The 19,270-nt window shown below is 43.8% G+C and overlaps 1 protein-coding gene across 1 annotated transcript in view; it reads left to right on the forward strand.

Moving 5' to 3' along the window:
• Nucleotides 1-742: 742 nt before the first annotated feature.
• The window catches only part of F13a1 (coagulation factor XIII A chain), a 160,634-nt gene continuing 142,106 nt past the window's right edge, over nt 743-19,270 (forward strand). The window contains exons 1-3 of the mRNA XM_052727628.1: nt 743-858; nt 2,666-2,812; nt 12,561-12,749. Coding sequence (XP_052583588.1) covers nt 2,683-2,812; nt 12,561-12,749 — 319 coding nt within the window. The 5' untranslated portion in view covers nt 743-858; nt 2,666-2,682. The remainder of the gene's footprint in view (nt 859-2,665; nt 2,813-12,560; nt 12,750-19,270) is intronic.

Here is a 19,270-nt window from a genome sequence, read left to right on the forward strand (position 1 = left end):
GAAATTTGGAGATCCTGTTTCAGCATCAGACATCTGAAGACAATGAGGGCACTTAGAAGGATCTGTGGGGGAAATCAGTAGTACTTAAACACACGACACTCTCAAAACAAAACTAGGCAGAACCTGGGGAAGGTTACTTTCTTTCCTTTCTCTGTAAGTCTTGAAGACAGAATGGCTCCCAGGGAAAACACAAAGTGTTTCTAACTGAGTGACTCTCTCAAGGGTATCTACTTATTTGTACTGGGATTAGACACAGTGTGGCTGTCCTGCAGGAAGTCCTGTGGTTGGGCTGGGGCTCTCTGGGAAATTCAAGGAGGTAGGTTTTTTTTGCACAAGAGGGACTCATTGCTCTTGCTTTATACATGGTCACAACTGTCTGTGTGACCCGTCTGTGGGCAGGCAGACCCTCCCTTCTGCCAGCTCACCACCCATATGTGTGGCAAAGCATTCCTCCACAGAAAAAGGACCCATTAGCCCTTCTGACCCAGCAGTAGGTCATGGGAGAGGCTGCCAAGCACAGTAATGCCATTTGGTAGTTACTAATATCAACCGGAGGAGGGGAAGGGCTGGCCCTGGAGGTGGGACGATGAGGAGATGCCAGCATGGAGGCAGGAAAGGGCACATGCAGGCAGACCAAAGCTGCATGACAGAAGTACATGGAAAGTCCTAGAAACAGTTCTGCCCCCTCCACCAGCTGTCAAGAAAGGGGAGGAGAAATCCTCTGGGATGGGGAGGAGGGTGGGTGCCGTTAGGAAGTTATTTAAGAGCCAACTTGCTGGTCACTTTGCCTGAGTCCTTTTGAGGAAGTACCCAGAGGCACACAAGCCTGCCAGGGCCCCCTCTCTGGAGCACAAGCAGGTAAGAGACCCTCAGATCAGCACTGAGCAGCCGTGCTCCGAGCTGTGGCTGTCCCTCTGCACCTACATTTCTGTATCTCTAAAGGGTTGGGGAGGGTCGGAGGCAGCTCCTCTCTCCAGTTCCAGCCCTTTACCTCTGAATTTGTATTGCTCAGCCCTGCTTCTAAGAGGGGCCATCTTTGAACTCCACCAAGCTAGGCTAGGAGCGTGGCTGGCAGAGACTCTTAAATGGGGCTAGGAGTGTGGCTGTTCTTCCAAGGGCAGGTCCCCTTTCCTAAGGGAAGTCAACTGTGGAGCATAGACTAAGGCTAGAGGGGAAGGCCCTCTGGGAATGCCCACCTGGCTAGAAGACAACAGGCTTGCTTGTTCTGACCTTGTCGCTCCTTCCCGCATCTCAATACAAGGGCTGTACTCAAGTTCCTTCCCTTCGCTGCATCTACCAAGAAGGACAGCTCCCCCTCCCAGACTCACCCATTGGCCCGCACTTCCTCTCTTGACCAGCACCTGGAATGTTCCAGTTCTTTGTTTTACGTGCTCTCTCCCAGAAGGCTGCCTGGCTGCCCAGCACTGCTCCCCACACCCTGCTGCTGGCTTCTAGTGATCAATCAGTATGTCTTTGCTATTTGACAAGACCCCAGAGGATTGAGTTTTCTTGTCTTCTCTGTCGTTGAAACCTTTTTCTTTAAACACCTCCCCTGCCTCAACTCACCAGAGATTATTTGTAAATCCCCAAAGGCATATTTATAGATCCGCACTCCTATCTCATTCTTCCAAGAGCCCTGTCTCCTCCTAAGACCAGATATCTTACCAAGTGGCCTGTGCTCAGTCTTGCTTCTACTGCTCCACTCCCTTCGACAAGAGTCGAGTCAAGTTGGTTCTCTAATGGCAATGCTTCATCTTGCAAGGGTGTGTCTGGTTTTTGCACATAGCCAGGTTGCCAGGAGTCACTGCATGGCGAGCCAGGTAAAGAGAGTTCAGAAACAAAGTCTGCCTTCATTTTGGCCATCTGGTCAACAAGTCCTTATTGGGACTTGAAGGTAAGGTGTGTAGTGTTTAGACTGGCTGATCGCCTGCACAGACTCTGAGGGAAGAGGAAGCAGGCCAGACCGAGTCAGAGCACAGCCTACTTACACCAACTGGACGTAGTCACCGCCTCCATTCCACACACCCAAACAGCATTATGTGTGACTCTCGTCAGACACATCACTAAACTCTCAGGAAAGAGAAGCTGTTTTGGTTTCTGGTATGCCTACCTAAATACTAAGTGCATAAGTGCTAAGATCACAGCCCAGCTCATAAGAAGTCCTCAATAAATAGTGACCGAATTAAGTGGCTCGTTTACTTATTTGTTTATGTAGTTATTATGTAATTAAATGACAGCTCTAATAGACCATCCTAATCTGGACATGTTTTCATGAGTCTAATCCTCACAGTGACTTAGGTTTGGTGAATCTCCATGAAATGAGTAGGTGTATGTACCTACAAATACATAGGCTTTGTGGGGTTAGGGAGAGGAAAGTTCTGCTCTCTGAAATCTTTAAAGATTTTCTTTGCTTCAAGCAAACACTCTTTCTCCTGCTTTCTATAAGTTTTGACAAACAGGAAGTCTCCCTGAGGTCCTCAGGGAACACACCCCATCACTAGGCTCATCTTTGCCGTCTCCAGGCTTTCATTTGGGTGGGACTTCCAATGCATTTCTTGGGCCCTGCTGTGCACGGGTGCACCTCTGTGTCTACTTTAGAATTCTGGCTACAAGTGATATTCATCTCACAACCCTCTCCCATGGACTCTCTTCTCCCTTTCCCAAGATCCAGTGAAGCTGAGAATGTCAGATACTCCAGCAACCACCTTTGGGGGCAGGAGAGCAGTTCCCCCCAACAACTCCAATGCAGCAGAAGCTGACCTCCCAACTGAGGAGCTGCAGGCCATGATACCCAGGGGCGTTAACCTGCAAGGTAGGAGGAGCACACCACCGTGTCCAATAGAGCTGGGTCCCCTTTCCCATGAGGGATGGGTGTGAGAACCTCCTCCACTAAGATCTACAAATGGCACCCTCACAGTCTCTGGTGTTCAAGAAAGGGTCCCCAAACTCAAGCTGTAAAAACACCAGAGATCCTGAATGATGGTCCTAATTTTAGCATTTACTGATCTTGTCACATAGGAAAGTGACTTCCTCTTTCTACTTCTCAGCCATTCCTTTTTACAAAACATGTTGGATTCCCCGAGACCTCTTCCACCCCTAATGTTCCACACTTTGGAGAACGTTCTCGAGCTAGAAGATTCCACTTCTAAAATATTGTGGCTGTGTCTGATTGTCTGGCTTGCAGCTCCTTCCTTCTCCCGCCTCCATCCATGGCTGTGAATCTCATAGCTGGTGAGAGGTGCCGTATTCTGACAGTAATAGAGATGGAAGCCCTCTGTTGTCTCCTGAGCAGCCAGGAAAGGAGGCGAGGCAAGCTGCTTCTTGCCTCTGCCTCATCCTGAGGGACCTGCTCTGCGTGGAGCGGCCCCCAGCTGACCTCCTCTCAGCCCTGTCAGCTGTGACAGGGCCCAGGTGCCAGCATTGGCTTGGTGATACAGAAGCCATTCCCTTGGGGAATGAGCAGGGACAATCAGACTCTTGTCCCTGAATGGCATCTAGCTGGCAGTACATTGTGGAATATCATTTAGGCACCAAAACCTAGTTATGCTCTTGTCGGCTCTTGGTGCTGAGTTTCATGGGGGATAAACGTCTACTTGCTGAGGTAGATACCAACAGTCACATGGTGACTCTTAGTGCCCAGGAACTAACTCTCCCAGCTAAGTGCCACATTCTAAATCCTGACGTTAAAGCCACAGAACTGGTATGTACAACCAACCAGCCTCAGCTTCCTTTGTTCCACGTTAGAAAACAGGCTTAAAGTAGCCAGTTGACATTCTTTACGTCTTTGCTGCCCAGGCTAGAAGTCCTTTAACGTTTTTTATAAGAATGCAAATAAAATTGGAAGGCTTGCAGACATCAAGCTATCCCGTGGGTCACCTTGGGATATTCAGTCTTTCTTGTAAAATTCCCCTCTGGCAGAGAAGATACTGTGCTCTGGGAAGGAGTACATTGGCTCAAGAAGAAGTCAGTCATAGGCAAAGAAAGAGGAGGGGGCTCAGACACCCACACCAGGAGTAAAGAGGACACATGGATCGCCACACATGTGGTAAAGGGCACAAAGAATCCCTGGTCCTGGAGACAGAAAACCCAGGTGGCCATTGCAGAACCCATCTAAGTCCCCAAGACTTAATTTTCCCCAAATAGAAGCCATGCCTACTGTGCAGGTGTTCCTAAGGACTGGATAGATATTGCCCACGACGACCTCTGGACCACCGCACATGACAAGTGATGGTCAGTTAGTTGGAGTGTGCACACAATCCTTCCCTATCAAGAGCAGGACATCACTGATGGAGAACCTAAGGAAATTGTAAATCTAAGCCAAATGTTGCCAATGACACATAAAAATCACCATAGCACCTGAATGGTCAGTTGATTTTTTTTTTCTCATACCTGAGATAATTGGTTTTCTGTAAATCTACCTTTGGAAGCAGAGATGGGGAATAAGTCACCTATTTTGAAAAGGCGGTCTTTATTTACTTTGCAGTCACGCGCCCACAGCCCACATAAGTTGTTCCCATGCGGCCCTCACACAGGAAAACGGGGGGCCAGTGACCAGAGGATGCTCCGAATGGATGAAAACAGCCAGTCACAAATTGAATGACTCAGCATTCCTAATCACTCTAACTCATTAATAGCATCGTTCAGTTTTCAAAAGCATGTGTTTTTCACTGCATGGGTGAGGATGCGGCCTCTGAACCAAGAATCATAGCTGGGTAGTTTCAAGAGAGCTGGACAGGGGGAAAAATCAGCAGACATACTGTCCGAACCAGGCTATTATTCTGCAGAGTTCGAATTTCTTTTTGTCTAAAAAGCATTGAGTGGGTTTGGCACTAAATATATTAAGCCTCCCAATCCAAATCACCTTAGTAAAGGTACTAATGAATGCCAGAGAATTCAGTAAGGCTTTTCCCTGGTTCAGGCAGTCTTCTTGCAGTTCACCCAGTGGCCACTAGTGGACCCCAGGAGCATCTCCACTTCTCAGGATGCTTCTGACTTCAGGATCACAGAGTCCTATATCCAATTCTCTATCCCCACTACTAGTTCTCAATGGTAACTTTTTCATTTTCAAAGCTGCCCTTGTAAAACTAGCTGAGCAAATCAGAGAAGCAAGGAGAGGGAAAGAAAGAAAATGTCAGGCTTTTCGTTTTAATTAGCCCCATGTCCATGAATACTGACAGTTACTGGGAAGTATTCATGGATATCCAGTATATCCAGAATGTGGCTGATGCATATGTATAATAGACTTTAACCATGGCTGGAAATAGTTGACTAAGAATTGTTTTATGAGAGTGAAGCATGCCATATTCCCAACCATTTGAAAGGCTGAGATAAGAGGCCAGCCTGGGCAATATAGCAATGACCCTTCTTAAAATATTATTTTAGTAAGGTATAAAAACCTACATCAGACTGTATAAACTTATGTAAACTTCTATACATTCTATACATTCTATAGTGTTTAAGAAAAACAGAGATATTTGAGATTCTAATTGAACATCAGAGGTAGGACCAAGCTGTAGTCATGTCTGATGTCATGGTATACTTTTAGAGATCCTTAGCACCCCCCATGTGTCCCATAACAGGAAAATTACCATGAATATCTGCTCATATTACTTAGATTGACATCTATTTCATGTGTGTGTGTGTGTGTGTGTGTGTGTGTGTGTGTGTGTGTACACTGTGGATGTACATGGAAGCTAGAGACTGATGTTGGCTATCTTCTTTGATTACTTTATCTTGTTTATTGGGGCTAGGTCTCTCACTTGGACCTAGTTCATCAGTTTGGCTAGTCTAGCCAGCCAGCTTGCTCTAGAGATTCTCTGCTTCCACCTCTAGAATCCAAACTCTGGTCCTCACCCTTGTGTGGCAAGTGTCTTTACCAGCTGAGCCGTCTTTGCAGCCTCGTGGGCATCAGTTTCTAAAAGACTGTTCTATGCGTTCAGTTGGTGTTTCTGTAAACATCTCTCCACGGCCTTCCAGGTTTCAAGTTATGTGTGGCTAGAAATGTAATGAATGCTACATAAGACTATTTCATCCTCTTCTGCTGTGGGACTCTTATGAACAGAGTGGCCATTTGTAGCAGTTATTAGAATATCTACGTGGCAGGTCTATTGTATTGGAGTCAAACAAGGAAGCAAGGCTGGCCTGATGACCAGTCAAATGAAGGCAGGCCCAGCAGTTTTTAGGATAGTGGGGTCTAAGTGTTTTTCTGACAATTTCTTCTACCGTTCTTTGTCAGAACTAAACCAATCTCTCGACCAGTTAACAATCAACTTCTCTTTGGTGCCAAGGAGGCACTTATGACTTAGGATTATTAAAAGAATGAGAGAGGCATTCAGTATGTGATGAATAAATGAAATGTTGAGTGAAGTTCATCACTCACCCAGTGCATGAAAATTATACTTGTTGTCATTTACATGTCAGGAGCTGTTTCAGAGTCTATCTGGGAAAAAGGAGAGGAAGTCAGTCTCTGACCTCAAGTGGCTTTCATTCTAAAAAACAAAAAGGCAAATATCACTTCAATTCAGTCTAATAAACACTGTAATTGAGATTTAGGTAAACTACAGTAAAACAATAGAGAGGTCTTGTGGCATAGTGGAGTAGGGAAGAGGATGAGGAAGAGTTCCGTATAACAAAGACAGCTCAGCTGGGTCTTGTAAGATGACAAAGAATGTTTTAGACATGCTAGGCACAGCAGTAGGGACTACAAACCCTAGCACTTGGGAGAAGGATAGTAGAAGGATAAGCAATTCAAGATCATCCTCAGCTACATGACGAGTTCAAGGCTAGTCTCCGTGAATAGGAGACTCTCTCTCTCTCTCTCTCTCTCTCTCTCTCTCTCTCTCTCTCTCTCTCTCTCTCTCTCGTGTGTGTGTGTGTGTGTGTGTGTGTGTGTGTGTGAATAAAATTTTAAAAAGACAAAAGGAATAAAAACAAGGGCCAAGCCAAGTGTGGTAGTGCAAGCTTGTAACACGAGTGCATTGAAGGCTGGGATCTTGAGTTTCTGATCAGTCTGTACTACATACACATGATGTAGACCACATGGGATGACTTCCTGGATAGGAAAGCTTCCTAGTACCCTTGTAATTAATTAGGCATCATGCACACTCCTCTAACCCCAGGTCTTGCAGTGAGAGGAGGCAGGAGGATGGCTGAGTTTGTCTGTTTCCAACCTAATTGAGAAAACTCAAACCTCAAGCTCAAGGAGAGACCCTGCCTTAAAGAAACACACATAAAATAACTTAGTAAGTCTCTTTTAAAAGATGAAGGAATAGAGGATAAAGAATACAAAGAAAATCATTTTCAAACAGACAGGTAGCATATACTTAGTGGTGAGAATTAGCTACAGGACAAAGAAAAGGTAAGCTTCAAACACTTGGCAGGGGTTACCCTACAATGAGCATTAAAGACCCTGCTTGCCTTCCATCCTGCTGAACCCAAGGGCCTTGCTGTGGATTCTCAATAGCAGATGTATGGTTTATAAAAGTAATTCTCATAGGGAAGAGAAAGGAGAGAAGGAGGTATTTCAGGCTAGAGGAGAGGTAGACCAAAAGACATTTAGCCCCTGGAGAAGGTGTGGGTCTCATTTCTCTTGTTCTAGGATTTCTGAAGCATTTTAGGTTATGGGACATTTTCATAGCAACAGTTTAAATAATGGCTGCTGAAGAAAAAATGTCTTTAATTGTTCTAATTATACTTTCTCCTCCTGAGTCACCAAAAGATGGGTGAGAAAAAGCCTTCCTGTGGCGCTTCCCACCATAAACAGACCTACTTCCTCATGCATAGCATGAATGCCTATATCTTAGTAATAATGTTACCAAAGACCGCAGGGAGAACTCAGCTCACCAGGGAATTCCTAGAATATGAACCTAAACATTTAACTTATTTCAAGATTCCATCTGTGACAGGTATAATCATTCTCAGAAGAATATTTTTGCAACCCAGGGAGAAGATAATCCACTTTTTTTCATATTAGGGAGAGAGTAGGAGGACAGGGAGGCAGCTGACACTTGGGGAGAGACATTCTTCCTTTCTTTAACAGCCCATTTCTGATGTGTTTGGAATTAGACTAAATTGTGTTAGGTAGACTTTTTGAAAGCTGTCACTTTGAAAGGGCAAGCTGCCAAGTTCCTAGCCATAACATAACTTAAAGAGAGAGAGAGAGAGAGAGAGAGAGAGAGAGAGAGAGAGAGAGAGAGAGAGAAGAAGAAGAAGAAGAAGAAGAAGAAGTGGCTTCCCAGTGTGCTGTTCTATTTTGCTAGGAGCTGAGCTTGGACAGAGAGATGTGAATTCATTTCCTGCTTGTGGTGAATGAGCCCTGAACAATGATGAAGCTCTTTCTATCTAAGTTATGTCTTGTTAGGCCAATAAACAAAGCACAGTCCATCCACCAGCTTAACAGATGTTTTCTGTGCACCACATGCTTGGGGAGGGGGGCACTGGTAGGCAAATGGGCACTAGAATGCCTTCTGTTATTTTTATACTTGTGCTCATGTTTCATGGTAACAGACTGCAGAGTCCTTGCTATGACCGAGTACTGTAAAAACCAGTTGCTTGCTTTGTGTGTGGTCAGCCATGATCAACCAGAGAAATGTTATTCATTTGGTGGCACTGGAGACCTCACCTTGTCCCCCACCACTAGCTCTCAGCACTGTGATTTGGATGTAGTTTGTCTCTTTCCATGCATCTTACACGTTTGTCTGGCATCTCGAACATGTCGGGCATCTCTAAAGTTTTGCTTTAGATCTTTTACCTATCAGAGTGGCTTTTAATCTTCCACACCTCAGCCAAGTTTAATTTTTGTGTCCTTTTTTCCAAGTTTCACTTTCTAAATGAAATGTTTTCTTAGTCAGATTGTTTTAAAATGGAATCTTAAGAGATTAGATGAGAATTTTTTATTTAGCTTTGCCCTGGTTTCTCCTCACTTAGAATGCAATGTTTTCCTGTGAATTTTTCCCTTCTTTTCCAAAGGCACTGACTTATTAGGGTGATATGAAATAAAAATAAATAAATAAAAGATACTTGAAACAGGTTCTTTGAAGATTCTATACTTAAAGTTAAATATCCGAAAAAGCAGAGCAATAAACTACATAAATAAACACATCTTTCTGGAGTCATTTTCCTCTCTGCCTGATGTACTCTTCCCCAGCTGTCCTGGTCAACATTAACTATCAACTTTACAGAGTCCAGAATCGCCTGAAAAGAGAGTCTCAAATTGAATATTTATCTTTATCAGTTGATCTTCAGGTATGTCTATAAGGCAGTAAGGGGGCAATTGCCTAATCGATACTTGTAATCATGCCTTGGGTGACAACACAAATTAACACACTATGGAAATCTGACTGTAGTGAATAGTAAATGTACTGAATGCACACTGAAGGTCCAAAATGATTGTAAGAATGTGGAACAAGTAGAAATGTAATATGAATCCATGAAAGGCCTTAAAAATGGAGCCACAAAGAAAAAACAGTTGCATAAATAAATATAGCTAAATAACTACACAGGTGAGAGATCTGTGGGTGTCTGGGGTAAATTGCAATCCACTATTGATAGAAATGACATCAGAATGTGTTTTAAGGATTTTGCTTCAGCAGATGCTTAATGGAAGAAATTAGTGTCCAATGATGCCTGAGCTGAAGAAACCAAAATATACTTTTTATTTCATAAGATTTATTAACAGTCTCATTGTAGTTTATTAGAAAAACTACAGCCAGAATAATGTATTTTAGTCAAGGGAAAACTTTTCATGAGAGAAATTGAAAATATGGAATCCATTATGAAACAGAGAATTTGTAAAGTTCTGGAAATGACTACTTAAAGAAGGGGTAAAAAGTTGAGGTGGTTTTACTCAGAGGGTGTCTCAGAGTGGTCTTTAAACTCCAGAGTACCAAATGGATGGAGACTTGCTCTGGGTATGCATGGAAGTCAGAATCAGGATGTGTGGTCAGAAAATCCACAGGGAAGCAGGCATCAGCCATCATGAGAACAGGAGAGTCATGTAAGAGTAGACTGTATGTCCCTCGAGGTAGTGAGTCTCCTGTTCAAAGACCAAAATCTATGCATAAAGATGGCTCATCCATACCTAGAACATCTACTCAATGGTCCAGAAAGTGCCTTTGCCTCTGAGATTCAGTGAAGTTGTGATATTGGGGCATTCCTTCCACTCCTGTTCATGAATGGAGTACCGATGGACCCATTTTGAGATTTTGGGTTGATAATGATGATGATGATTAAGACACTATGTTAAGAAAGAGGACGTGTGTGTGTGTGTGTGTGTGTATGTGTGTGTGTGTGTGTGTGTGTGTGTGTGTAAGAGAGAGAGAGAGAGAGAGAGAGAGAGAGAGAGAGAGAGAGAGAGAGAGAGAGAGAAACAGAGACAGAAGGATAGACAGAGAGAGAGTTATATATGTGTTTATGTGTGTGCTCACGTATATGCATACATACTGGTGCATGTGTATATGTGCATGTGGAGGCCAAAGGTCAGCATCCAGCATCCTTTTGAATCATTAACCACCTTATTTTTTGAGACAGGGTCTCTCACTGAACCTGGAGCTAGACTGCCTAACCAGCAAGCCTCGGGGCTCTGCCTGTGTCCGACCCTCCAGCCCTGCAATTATAAATGCTTGCTGCTGTCACCTGGCTTTTGATAGGAACTGGCAATCTGAACTCAGGTCGTCATGCTGGTACTTAACCCACTGAGTCGTCTCCGCAGACACTATACTAAAGGCATAACCTTCAATAGTTGTGTATACCCAGCTCATTCTTAGGTTGCTATAACATTGGAACTGTGGCTTTAATAAAGCTATGGAAGTTAGGAAAAAAGGCAACATGGAAAAGAGGCTCCAAAATCATACATCTGTGGCTTCCAGTTTAAAAGAAAAAGTGCTCTTCAGGGGCCCGTGTATGTGGACAAGTCTTCAAGATGAGGCAAAAACAAAACAATGTCTTGCCTTTTGCCTACCTGACAGCACAGTTAAGAGGTTCCCATGAAGTGTTCCACCACCTGGAGTGGCTCCATCAGAGCTCATGAGCTACTGTAGGTTGATGGTCCCACTCTGTGCCAGGTACAGTACCAGACCCACCCACTATAACTTAATCTTCATAAATATTCTCCAGGTAGCAATCCTTATACGAAAAGGGAGAGAACTCAAGTCTGGAAGGAAAATGGTCACATACAAGGCATTTTGAGACTCAAATTTCAAACTCAGTTTTACCCAAACTTTGACTTTATCTAGAGTGTTTCAGAGGCTGCCAAAGTTCAGAGTTTGAGGGAAACTCAGTGTGCCCAACTTCTTGTTTTTTCTCTACAAGGGAAAAATGAAGCCTATGGGGATTGGGAATCCTATCTAGAATTCCTGTGTAAAGCAAAAGGGTTTGGGGGATGTTGCAAGGAGACACCTCCACATGAACTCAAGCTCAGCAATTGTGCTTTCTGAATGCAGTGTGTCTCTAGCCATAAGAGCAAAGCATGCATCAAGTAGCGAGGCAGTTTGGAAAAGTGAGGCCAGGCTACCTGACTCAACATCCCCTATGTGGAACTCCAAACATGTATACAGAAACCAACACCCTCACTCAGTCTCCCAAACTCCACTGCAAACCTTCCTGTCTACAATGTGTTGATCATGTGCGTAAGAGATTGAAGACAGGCAAGAGGGGAGCGGCCTTTCTCTAGGGTTAGCATGCGTCAGACTCTCAGCAAGTTCCTTTCCCTCATGCAGACTCACGTCACCATCATATGTGGAAGCCTCTGGGTGATGTTGTAACCTAACATAGGAGTCTGTGAAACAAGTACATGTGTGCAATATATGCAAAACTACATGTAGCAAACATATAGCTGACATGTGTACTCTTGACTCCAAAAGACAAAATAACTGGAAATTTTGGCATCAAAAAGGCAGCAGTCTGACACCTAGATGGCTCACTTAGGAGCTAAGAAAGTGTGAGTGTGATTCTGCCTATGCCAGTGGACATGGTCACATGTTGTCACACAGGAAAGCTGCCTTTCTTTCTAGAGCACTGCCCCCTCCCCCTCCCTGCCTTTGAGGAATCAGATCTACTTTTAGAATTACAGTCGGAGGACATCTGACCCTTCCTGGGGTAGGAGGAGAAGTTTGGATTAATGGCTAGCTTTGTGCCTTTGAAACTTTGTCAGATTTGATCCCTCCTTTTTGAAAGATGGGGCAATTGAAGTGGCAATGTCACACAGGGAGGCATAGTCATGATGGGAAGGACCTGACTTAACAAAACCCAGCATGAGATGGGAGGCTTGAACTCTGACCCTCGCTTGCTTCTCTGTGTCTAGATCTATCAACTATCTCTATCAAAGTATCTACCTATCTCTCCCAACATATCATGTGCTCTGAAACGAGCTCACAGGTAGGGAGAGGTCTAAAAAAACACCTGTCTTCCCAAACAAGAGGCTGGTTCTCAAATCCACTGCCCCCTCCCTTCTCCTGCAGTTTCATTCAGCCAACTTTCTTCTAGAAAAATAACCTGGATTATTGAGTGTGCGTTTAGGTCAAACATCTTTAATGATTTCCTTATTTTGCTTCCTGCATGGACAGATTACCTGAATGTCACAGCTGTTCACCTGTTCAAAGAGAGATGGGACAGCAACAAGGTTGATCACCACACGGACAAATATGACAACAACAAGTTGATTGTCCGTAGAGGGCAGTCTTTCTATGTCCAGATTGACTTCAATCGTCCATACGACCCGAGGCATGATCTCTTCAGAGTGGAATATGTCATTGGTGAGTGCTACCTGCCCTAACCGTGATACCAGGGGTCACAAAGCAGAGAGAGGTGGACGCTGGTAATGATTATACTCCTTCCTAGTCCTGTATTTAAGACTGGTTGGAGGAGGGGTCAAGTTGGCCAAGCACCAATAATTTGGAATCTAGCATATAAGCGTGTTTAGTGTAAAAAATATTTAATCGTTCTGTTTTTCTCAAATGTTTTTGGCATCCTGTAGTTGTGACTTAACTTTACAGTGATTTAATTGGTTTTACGTGCTGGGAACATTTGCAAACTTCAGCATCGAATCTCCATATTTGAGACCCCAAAGTTAGATGGGCCAGGAGCCAGTCACCCGTGGTCCCTGAGAAAAGGATAGTCCAGTGAGACTCGCTGACCAGTTTGTACTTTCTCTGGACGACTGACAGTATACATTAGGTTCTAGAAAGTACCATTTAGCTTTATTTGCTCCATTGATTCTCAAATTAATTTGGTCTTGCTTCTTTTACAAAGTCAGTTAATATTTGACGTATTTAAGTAAACATTCTCTGGGCATTTATGAATATTAAAGAAACACAGGCACAGAAAATCAAAGGTGGATCAAATTAAGGAAATATGTCCACATAATCACTCCCAGGAGCTGAAGAAAAAGCCCGGCAATCCTGGCTTTCTTTCCCATTGCACGAAAGACCATTTATCCTCTAAACAGCAGCTTAAGTGGGAAAGAGTCTAAAGCTTCCATTATAATCAGAAAAAAAGACAGAAATGCCTGCTCTCGCCATTTGTTTATTAAACAATCAAAGGAAAGCATTGCTGTATGTATGGTTTGCAAAAAGAAATAATGCTAGAAGGATATCTGCTATAAAGAACGGGGAACAAGAGCTCAAAGTATATATTTTGGATGGTGTTATGAGTGTATATTTAGAAAACATAACAAAGTCAAAGGAGGCAAGGCACAGTATTAAAACTTCTTAAGATATCTAGACAGAGATGAATACTTAAAAACCACGCCCTTTACCACCCCAGCAGTAACCACTTAGAACTAAGAAGTGCTTAGTTCTTAGTGCATAATGGTAAGCATGATTTTGGAAGATCAAACAAAACCTCAAAAATATAAGATACAGATTTATATATGTGATATAAATTCCACAAGAGATCAATGAAAAGCCAAACATATTCTTAAATGGGAAGTTTTGATATGTTTCTGATAGTCTTCCAAGATGTTGGTCAAAAGTTACAACATTCCAGTTAGGCTGAAGGATGAGTTTTGTGTCCAGCTGTGTAACATGGTGACCACAGCTCATGGTAATGTGTAACAAGCTTTGGTACAAAGAGATGTTTTGTTTTGATTTGGTGTTTTCAGACAGGTTCTAACGATGTAGTCTTATTATAGTTTGTTTTGGGATGCTCTTGGGATCAACACGTGTGAAGAAATGCAAGACTCGGGGCTGGGCAGAGGGAAGAGTTAAGTACCAAAGCAACAGAGGCCTCAGTGGACCCCAAGGTGTGCTATGTAGCTGGACTAGGTTCTTCAGAGTGGTCCCATTGCAAGGAAGGGGGTGAGCCCTTTGCTCCTGTGCATGAGCTGGTCCTCTGTTCTTGGTTGCCCTTGGGGAAGGGCTGTAATCTTAACATAGTTGGTTTCCTGTGTTGGCCAGCAAAGCTCCATGAGTGGGTCAGCGGTGGAGAGCTGTTAGCCACTGTCAGCCTTAGCAGGACACAGAGAGGTCTGGGCCGAATACTGCAGTATCCACTACCATGAGTACCAAGGTCTTTAAAAAGACAAACAAAAAAGAAACAGTATTGGTTTTATTTCTTCAGTATAAAGGGAGAAAACAAACACAGAGCTCATCTTACTTTTAAGATAAAAGCCTATATATAGTCAAACTAACATGTATTTTAAATCTTGCTTAGCCTCTTTATATGTTTAGCATTAAGTGCTGTTCCCTTGTGGCCTTTCTGGGAATTACTACATTCGTGTATTTTCTATTCTAAATTTGTCGTCAATGTTCTACTATTTAATAGTTGAGAACTCACCCACACTTAAAGGAGATAATGAAGGGACCAGGGATGAGGGATTTGTCTCCTGTCCTTTCTCTATATACTGCCACTCAAAATGTTACAGGGCCATTGTGGCAATGGTGTAAGACTGGGATAGCCTGGGCTTTCTCTAGCCCTGGTCAGTTTTCTTCTGGAAGAGAAGAGTATCTTCTGTTAGAAGGCTGAGGGGCTGGTTACAAGGCTTCACATGATGAAGGGAGTAAGTCGCCCCTACAAGCTGCCCTCTCCACAATTAAATGCATGTTTGAGTTATTTTAAAAAATGACAAAGGCTGGAGAGATGCCTCAGAGTGCTGCTCCTGTAGAGGACTTGGGTTCAATTACAACTCCTATGTCAGTTGACTCACCTGTAATTCCAGAACTGGGGAATCCAACCCCCCTTCTGGCCTCTCCACACACCTGCACCAAATTGCACAGACACACAAGTGCACATAACTAAAACTAAAACAAATCTTCAAAAACTAGAAGGTTGAGCACAATTCAAATATATCAGCAATCTTAGCTGAAGTATTCATTTTAAATAACAAATTACACACACACACACACACACACACACACACACACACACACACACACACGCACAAATATTCCTGCTGATTTGCCTCCAGTCCACACCCAGTACTTTTTGTTGCTGTTTCTTTTGCTTCCCTGGAACTCTGTCTCTAGAAAGATGAGCCAGGACAGGTTAACACTGTAGAGTGTCCTTTGTTGCTATCCTCGGAACCTCACTCATGGGTCTTAGCAACTCTTATAAAGGAAACACATTTCATTGGGGTGGCTTACATTTTCAGAAGTTTAGTTCATTAGCATCATGGTGCAACATGGTGGTGTTCAGGCAGACATGGTGATAGAGAAGAAACTAAGAGTCCTACATCTTGACTCTCAGACAACAAGAAGTGGTTTGAATTAGGCACAGCTTGAGCATAAGAGACCTCAGAGCCTGCCCCCACAGTGACACACTTCTTCCAATAAGGCCATGCCTGCTTCAACAAGGCCACACCTCCTAATAGTGCCACTCCCTATGAGCTTATGGGGGCCAATTACATTCAAATTACCACACCTCTCTTCCTCCTTTCTTCTTTCCTTATTTAAATACACATTTACTATTTAAGTGATTCCTTTCAGAGTATTTAAGTAAGATGGTCCCAGATGAACCTATGTATACTGGGTTTTCCAAGGAGCTGGTGTCCTGGAAAGTCCTAGGGAGAGTCAGGGCATTTACTCTGGCAGGATTTTGCAATCTTTTGTTTGACAACTGCATTCATTAGATGTGGGCAGACACAGCCAGCTGGAGCATTAGGTGGGAAGTGCTAATGAATTTGAAGAGGTGGGTGTGGCTTTTTCTCTCTCACTCCACCTCAGCCTGCAGCAATGATAAATCATGAAAGCTGGAACCGAGCGTTAATTGTGGCTTTGCTAACCTGTGGCTGCAGCTAGGACTGGAGAGCAGCTGGTGGTGTTAATTTGCTGTTACTTTAGCACACTCCCCCTTCTTCATATCTAGTTGAGAGAGAAAAAAAATCATCCTTTAAAAAAATCACTACTATTATTAACACATATGAATTGTACAAGCTAATGGGTTCTGCTATGACATTGCCACACATGTATATACCATGCTGTATTGCTCTCCCCTCATCCCTTCCCAGTTCTGAGTAGTCACTCTTCTATTTTTGTTATGCCCAGATCACGGGGACCCCCAAAAGACCACCATAGAGACCGAATCCCACGTGTAAAAACAAAGAGCCTTTATTATCTTCAAGCTCCGGGGCTTGGTTTCTCTGTCTATCTGCTGCAGCAGTGAGAGCAGAGAGCCCCGAGCCCAGGCAAGGCAGAGGTTTTTGTCTTAGCAGAGGTTGGAGTGAGGGGGATTTCCAGGGTTCAGGACCCTGATTGGCTGACAATTGTCTAGGTGTATCTGTAAAACAAAAGCAGGTGTGTGCTAGACTCAGGGACATCTGGCCACCTTATCTAGTGGTTGGAATGTTTGGGATGTCAGGTACTTCCCCATCCCTGGGTGGATCCCTGAGTGGTGTCAGCTTAAGGCTTTTCCTGGATCTGGATGTTGCCTGCCAGTAAACCTGTCACAGAAGCTGTGTCTAGGCCCCTAAGCCTGTCTTGGCAGCTGTGTAGTCAAGCTGTTTTGGGGCCCCTCCATACTTTCAAGCCATTTCTCTTTTCTCCTTTCCAATTATGGCAGACAAAAATGACACTCATCTTCTGTGTGTGGCTTATTTTTAACACGGTGTCCTTTAGCTTCATGGGTTTTCTTGCATGTTTCCTGATTCCAGGTCTCTTTAGAACTAAATAATACTTCACTATGTTTATATATCATATTTTCTTTATCCAGTCTTCTGGGACAGGCACCTTGGTCTAATTTCATATCTCGGCTGTAGTAAATAGTGCCACAGTACACACAGATATGCAAATTTCCCTATGGTACACTGACTTAGATTCCTTCAGGTGTGTTCCCAGGAGTGGGATAGCCAGATCAGAAACCTAGTTTTAATTTTTTGTAACGCCTGCATGCACTTTCTATGGGGGCTGCCTTAATTTGTACCCACCCATAGCCACCCATGGCTATGCATTCCTTTCCCACCTCCTTCCTGTCCAGTATTTGCTGTTGTTTTTCCTTCATTTTGTTTTGGTGATAACTATTTGGGCTTGAGATGAGAAAGTTGTTCCAAGAAAAGACTTCTTAGTTGCCTTCCTCAGCCGTTTCCTGAAATAGGAGGGCTATGTGGCCCTCTGGAGGAATGCTCTGATCCATGAACAACTTCCTCCTTCCTGGGTTCAATCCCACTATCCCCAGAGGCTTGAGGCAAGGACTTCAGAGCCTCTCCTGGCCTTTTCTTCAGTCTCACAATGGCCCCCACAGCCCCATCCTTCATACTTCCAGTTACCGCAGAAAAAAGAGGAGGACACTAGTGAGCCTGTTATCAGAAAAAACCAAAACCAAAAACAAAAACAAAAAACAAACAAGCATTTCTCAGAAGCTTCCAGGAAAGCATGCATGCCTTGCTTGCTCCTTTCTGGGTGATGGAACCTGTGAACCCTTCATCTTCCCCTGGTTGTATTAGTCACTCTTAGACTGCTGTGACTCAAACACCCAAGAAGACAACTTAAAGGAGGGAAATTGTATTCTGTCCATGATTCATAGATGTTGGTCAGACCCTTTGTCTCTGCTGTCTTTGAGCCCATGAAGGAACAGAATGTGCAGAGGAGGTTGGTAGTTCAACTCACCTATTGTAGACAGCAAGCAGAGAAACAAGGGACTGAGGACCTGGTATCAATTCTGAAGGTAGACCTCTGTTGTTCTACTCCCTCCAACTAGGGCCCACCTCCTCAACTTTCCAGAACTTCTCAAAATAGTGCCACCACCTAGAGATCAAGTGACCAATATATGAGCCTATGGGTGTTATGCCCAGATCATGACCCCCAGAAAGACCACCAAAGACAAGCATGCCGGAATGCAAAAGCAAGGTTTAATTCTGGATATCCAAAAGCAATACAAGCCTAGGCAGGGACTTCATCCAATACATCCAATGCAGTGGAGGCTGGAGGAAGTGCCCACTTGTCTGCAAGCTCAGTTTTTAAAGGGAAAAATCACAAGGTTACATCATTTAGGGGTGCTAGTATGGGTACAATTCTGATTGGCTCACTTCTAGGGACTTCTAGAAATTACTTTTAAGTGAGTGGTTGCCCGCCACCATTTCTCATTGACTGCCCTCAGGTGGGGGCATATCTGTGGTCAGTTACCCTGGAAACCAGGGAGAGGACATTCCATAGTCGGGCAGGCATTACCTTGTGACTATCTTGTGACTCTGTACTTTTACACTTCCTGGTTTCTGGAATCTGAACTGACTGGTTTTAGTAACTCATGGCCTGTACCTAGAGGAGATATCTCAGTCCTTAGTTTTAGGGTGAAAGCATTTTGGTCTTATTTCTAAGATGGCTCATTTTGGTCTCACAATGGGGACATCGTAGGTTCAAGCTATAACACCAGGTGTCTCCAGAGGAGGTGGTATGGGGACACTAAGAATGTTTGTAATGTAGGCTAGATTCCTGTCCATTTTTGTCAACCTGTGTGCACATACATGACAGTATCAGTAAGGTAAGTCATTTGTGATTACAGCTATCAAGTGCCCAGGCATTTCCAGGCCTAGGTCATGTGCATATATTCTATATATCTTTAGCCTTACAATGCATTAAAATATTGTCACCAACACGTCAATGTTCCCATTTCTCTCATTTGTTGAGTAGCATTTATTAAAGGTCAACAGAGTATCAGGGTGTGGGATGAGAAGGACACAGAGAAGTCTCACTCATGATGGTTTGCTCTGGCATATGCTGTGTGGTTGTGGAGCACCAAGACTGGAGGAGAGATGCTCAGAGGACAGAAAATGAGAGCCTGGATGAGGGATGCAGTTGGAGAAACAAAGGAGTAATAGGATTCAAGAAATATTGAGGAGGCAAATATG

Source organism: Peromyscus californicus, unplaced genomic scaffold (genome assembly GCF_007827085.1).
Source record: "Peromyscus californicus insignis strain IS unplaced genomic scaffold, ASM782708v3 Scaffold_8__1_contigs__length_139910024, whole genome shotgun sequence".
Classification (NCBI taxonomy): domain Eukaryota; kingdom Metazoa; phylum Chordata; class Mammalia; order Rodentia; family Cricetidae; genus Peromyscus; species Peromyscus californicus.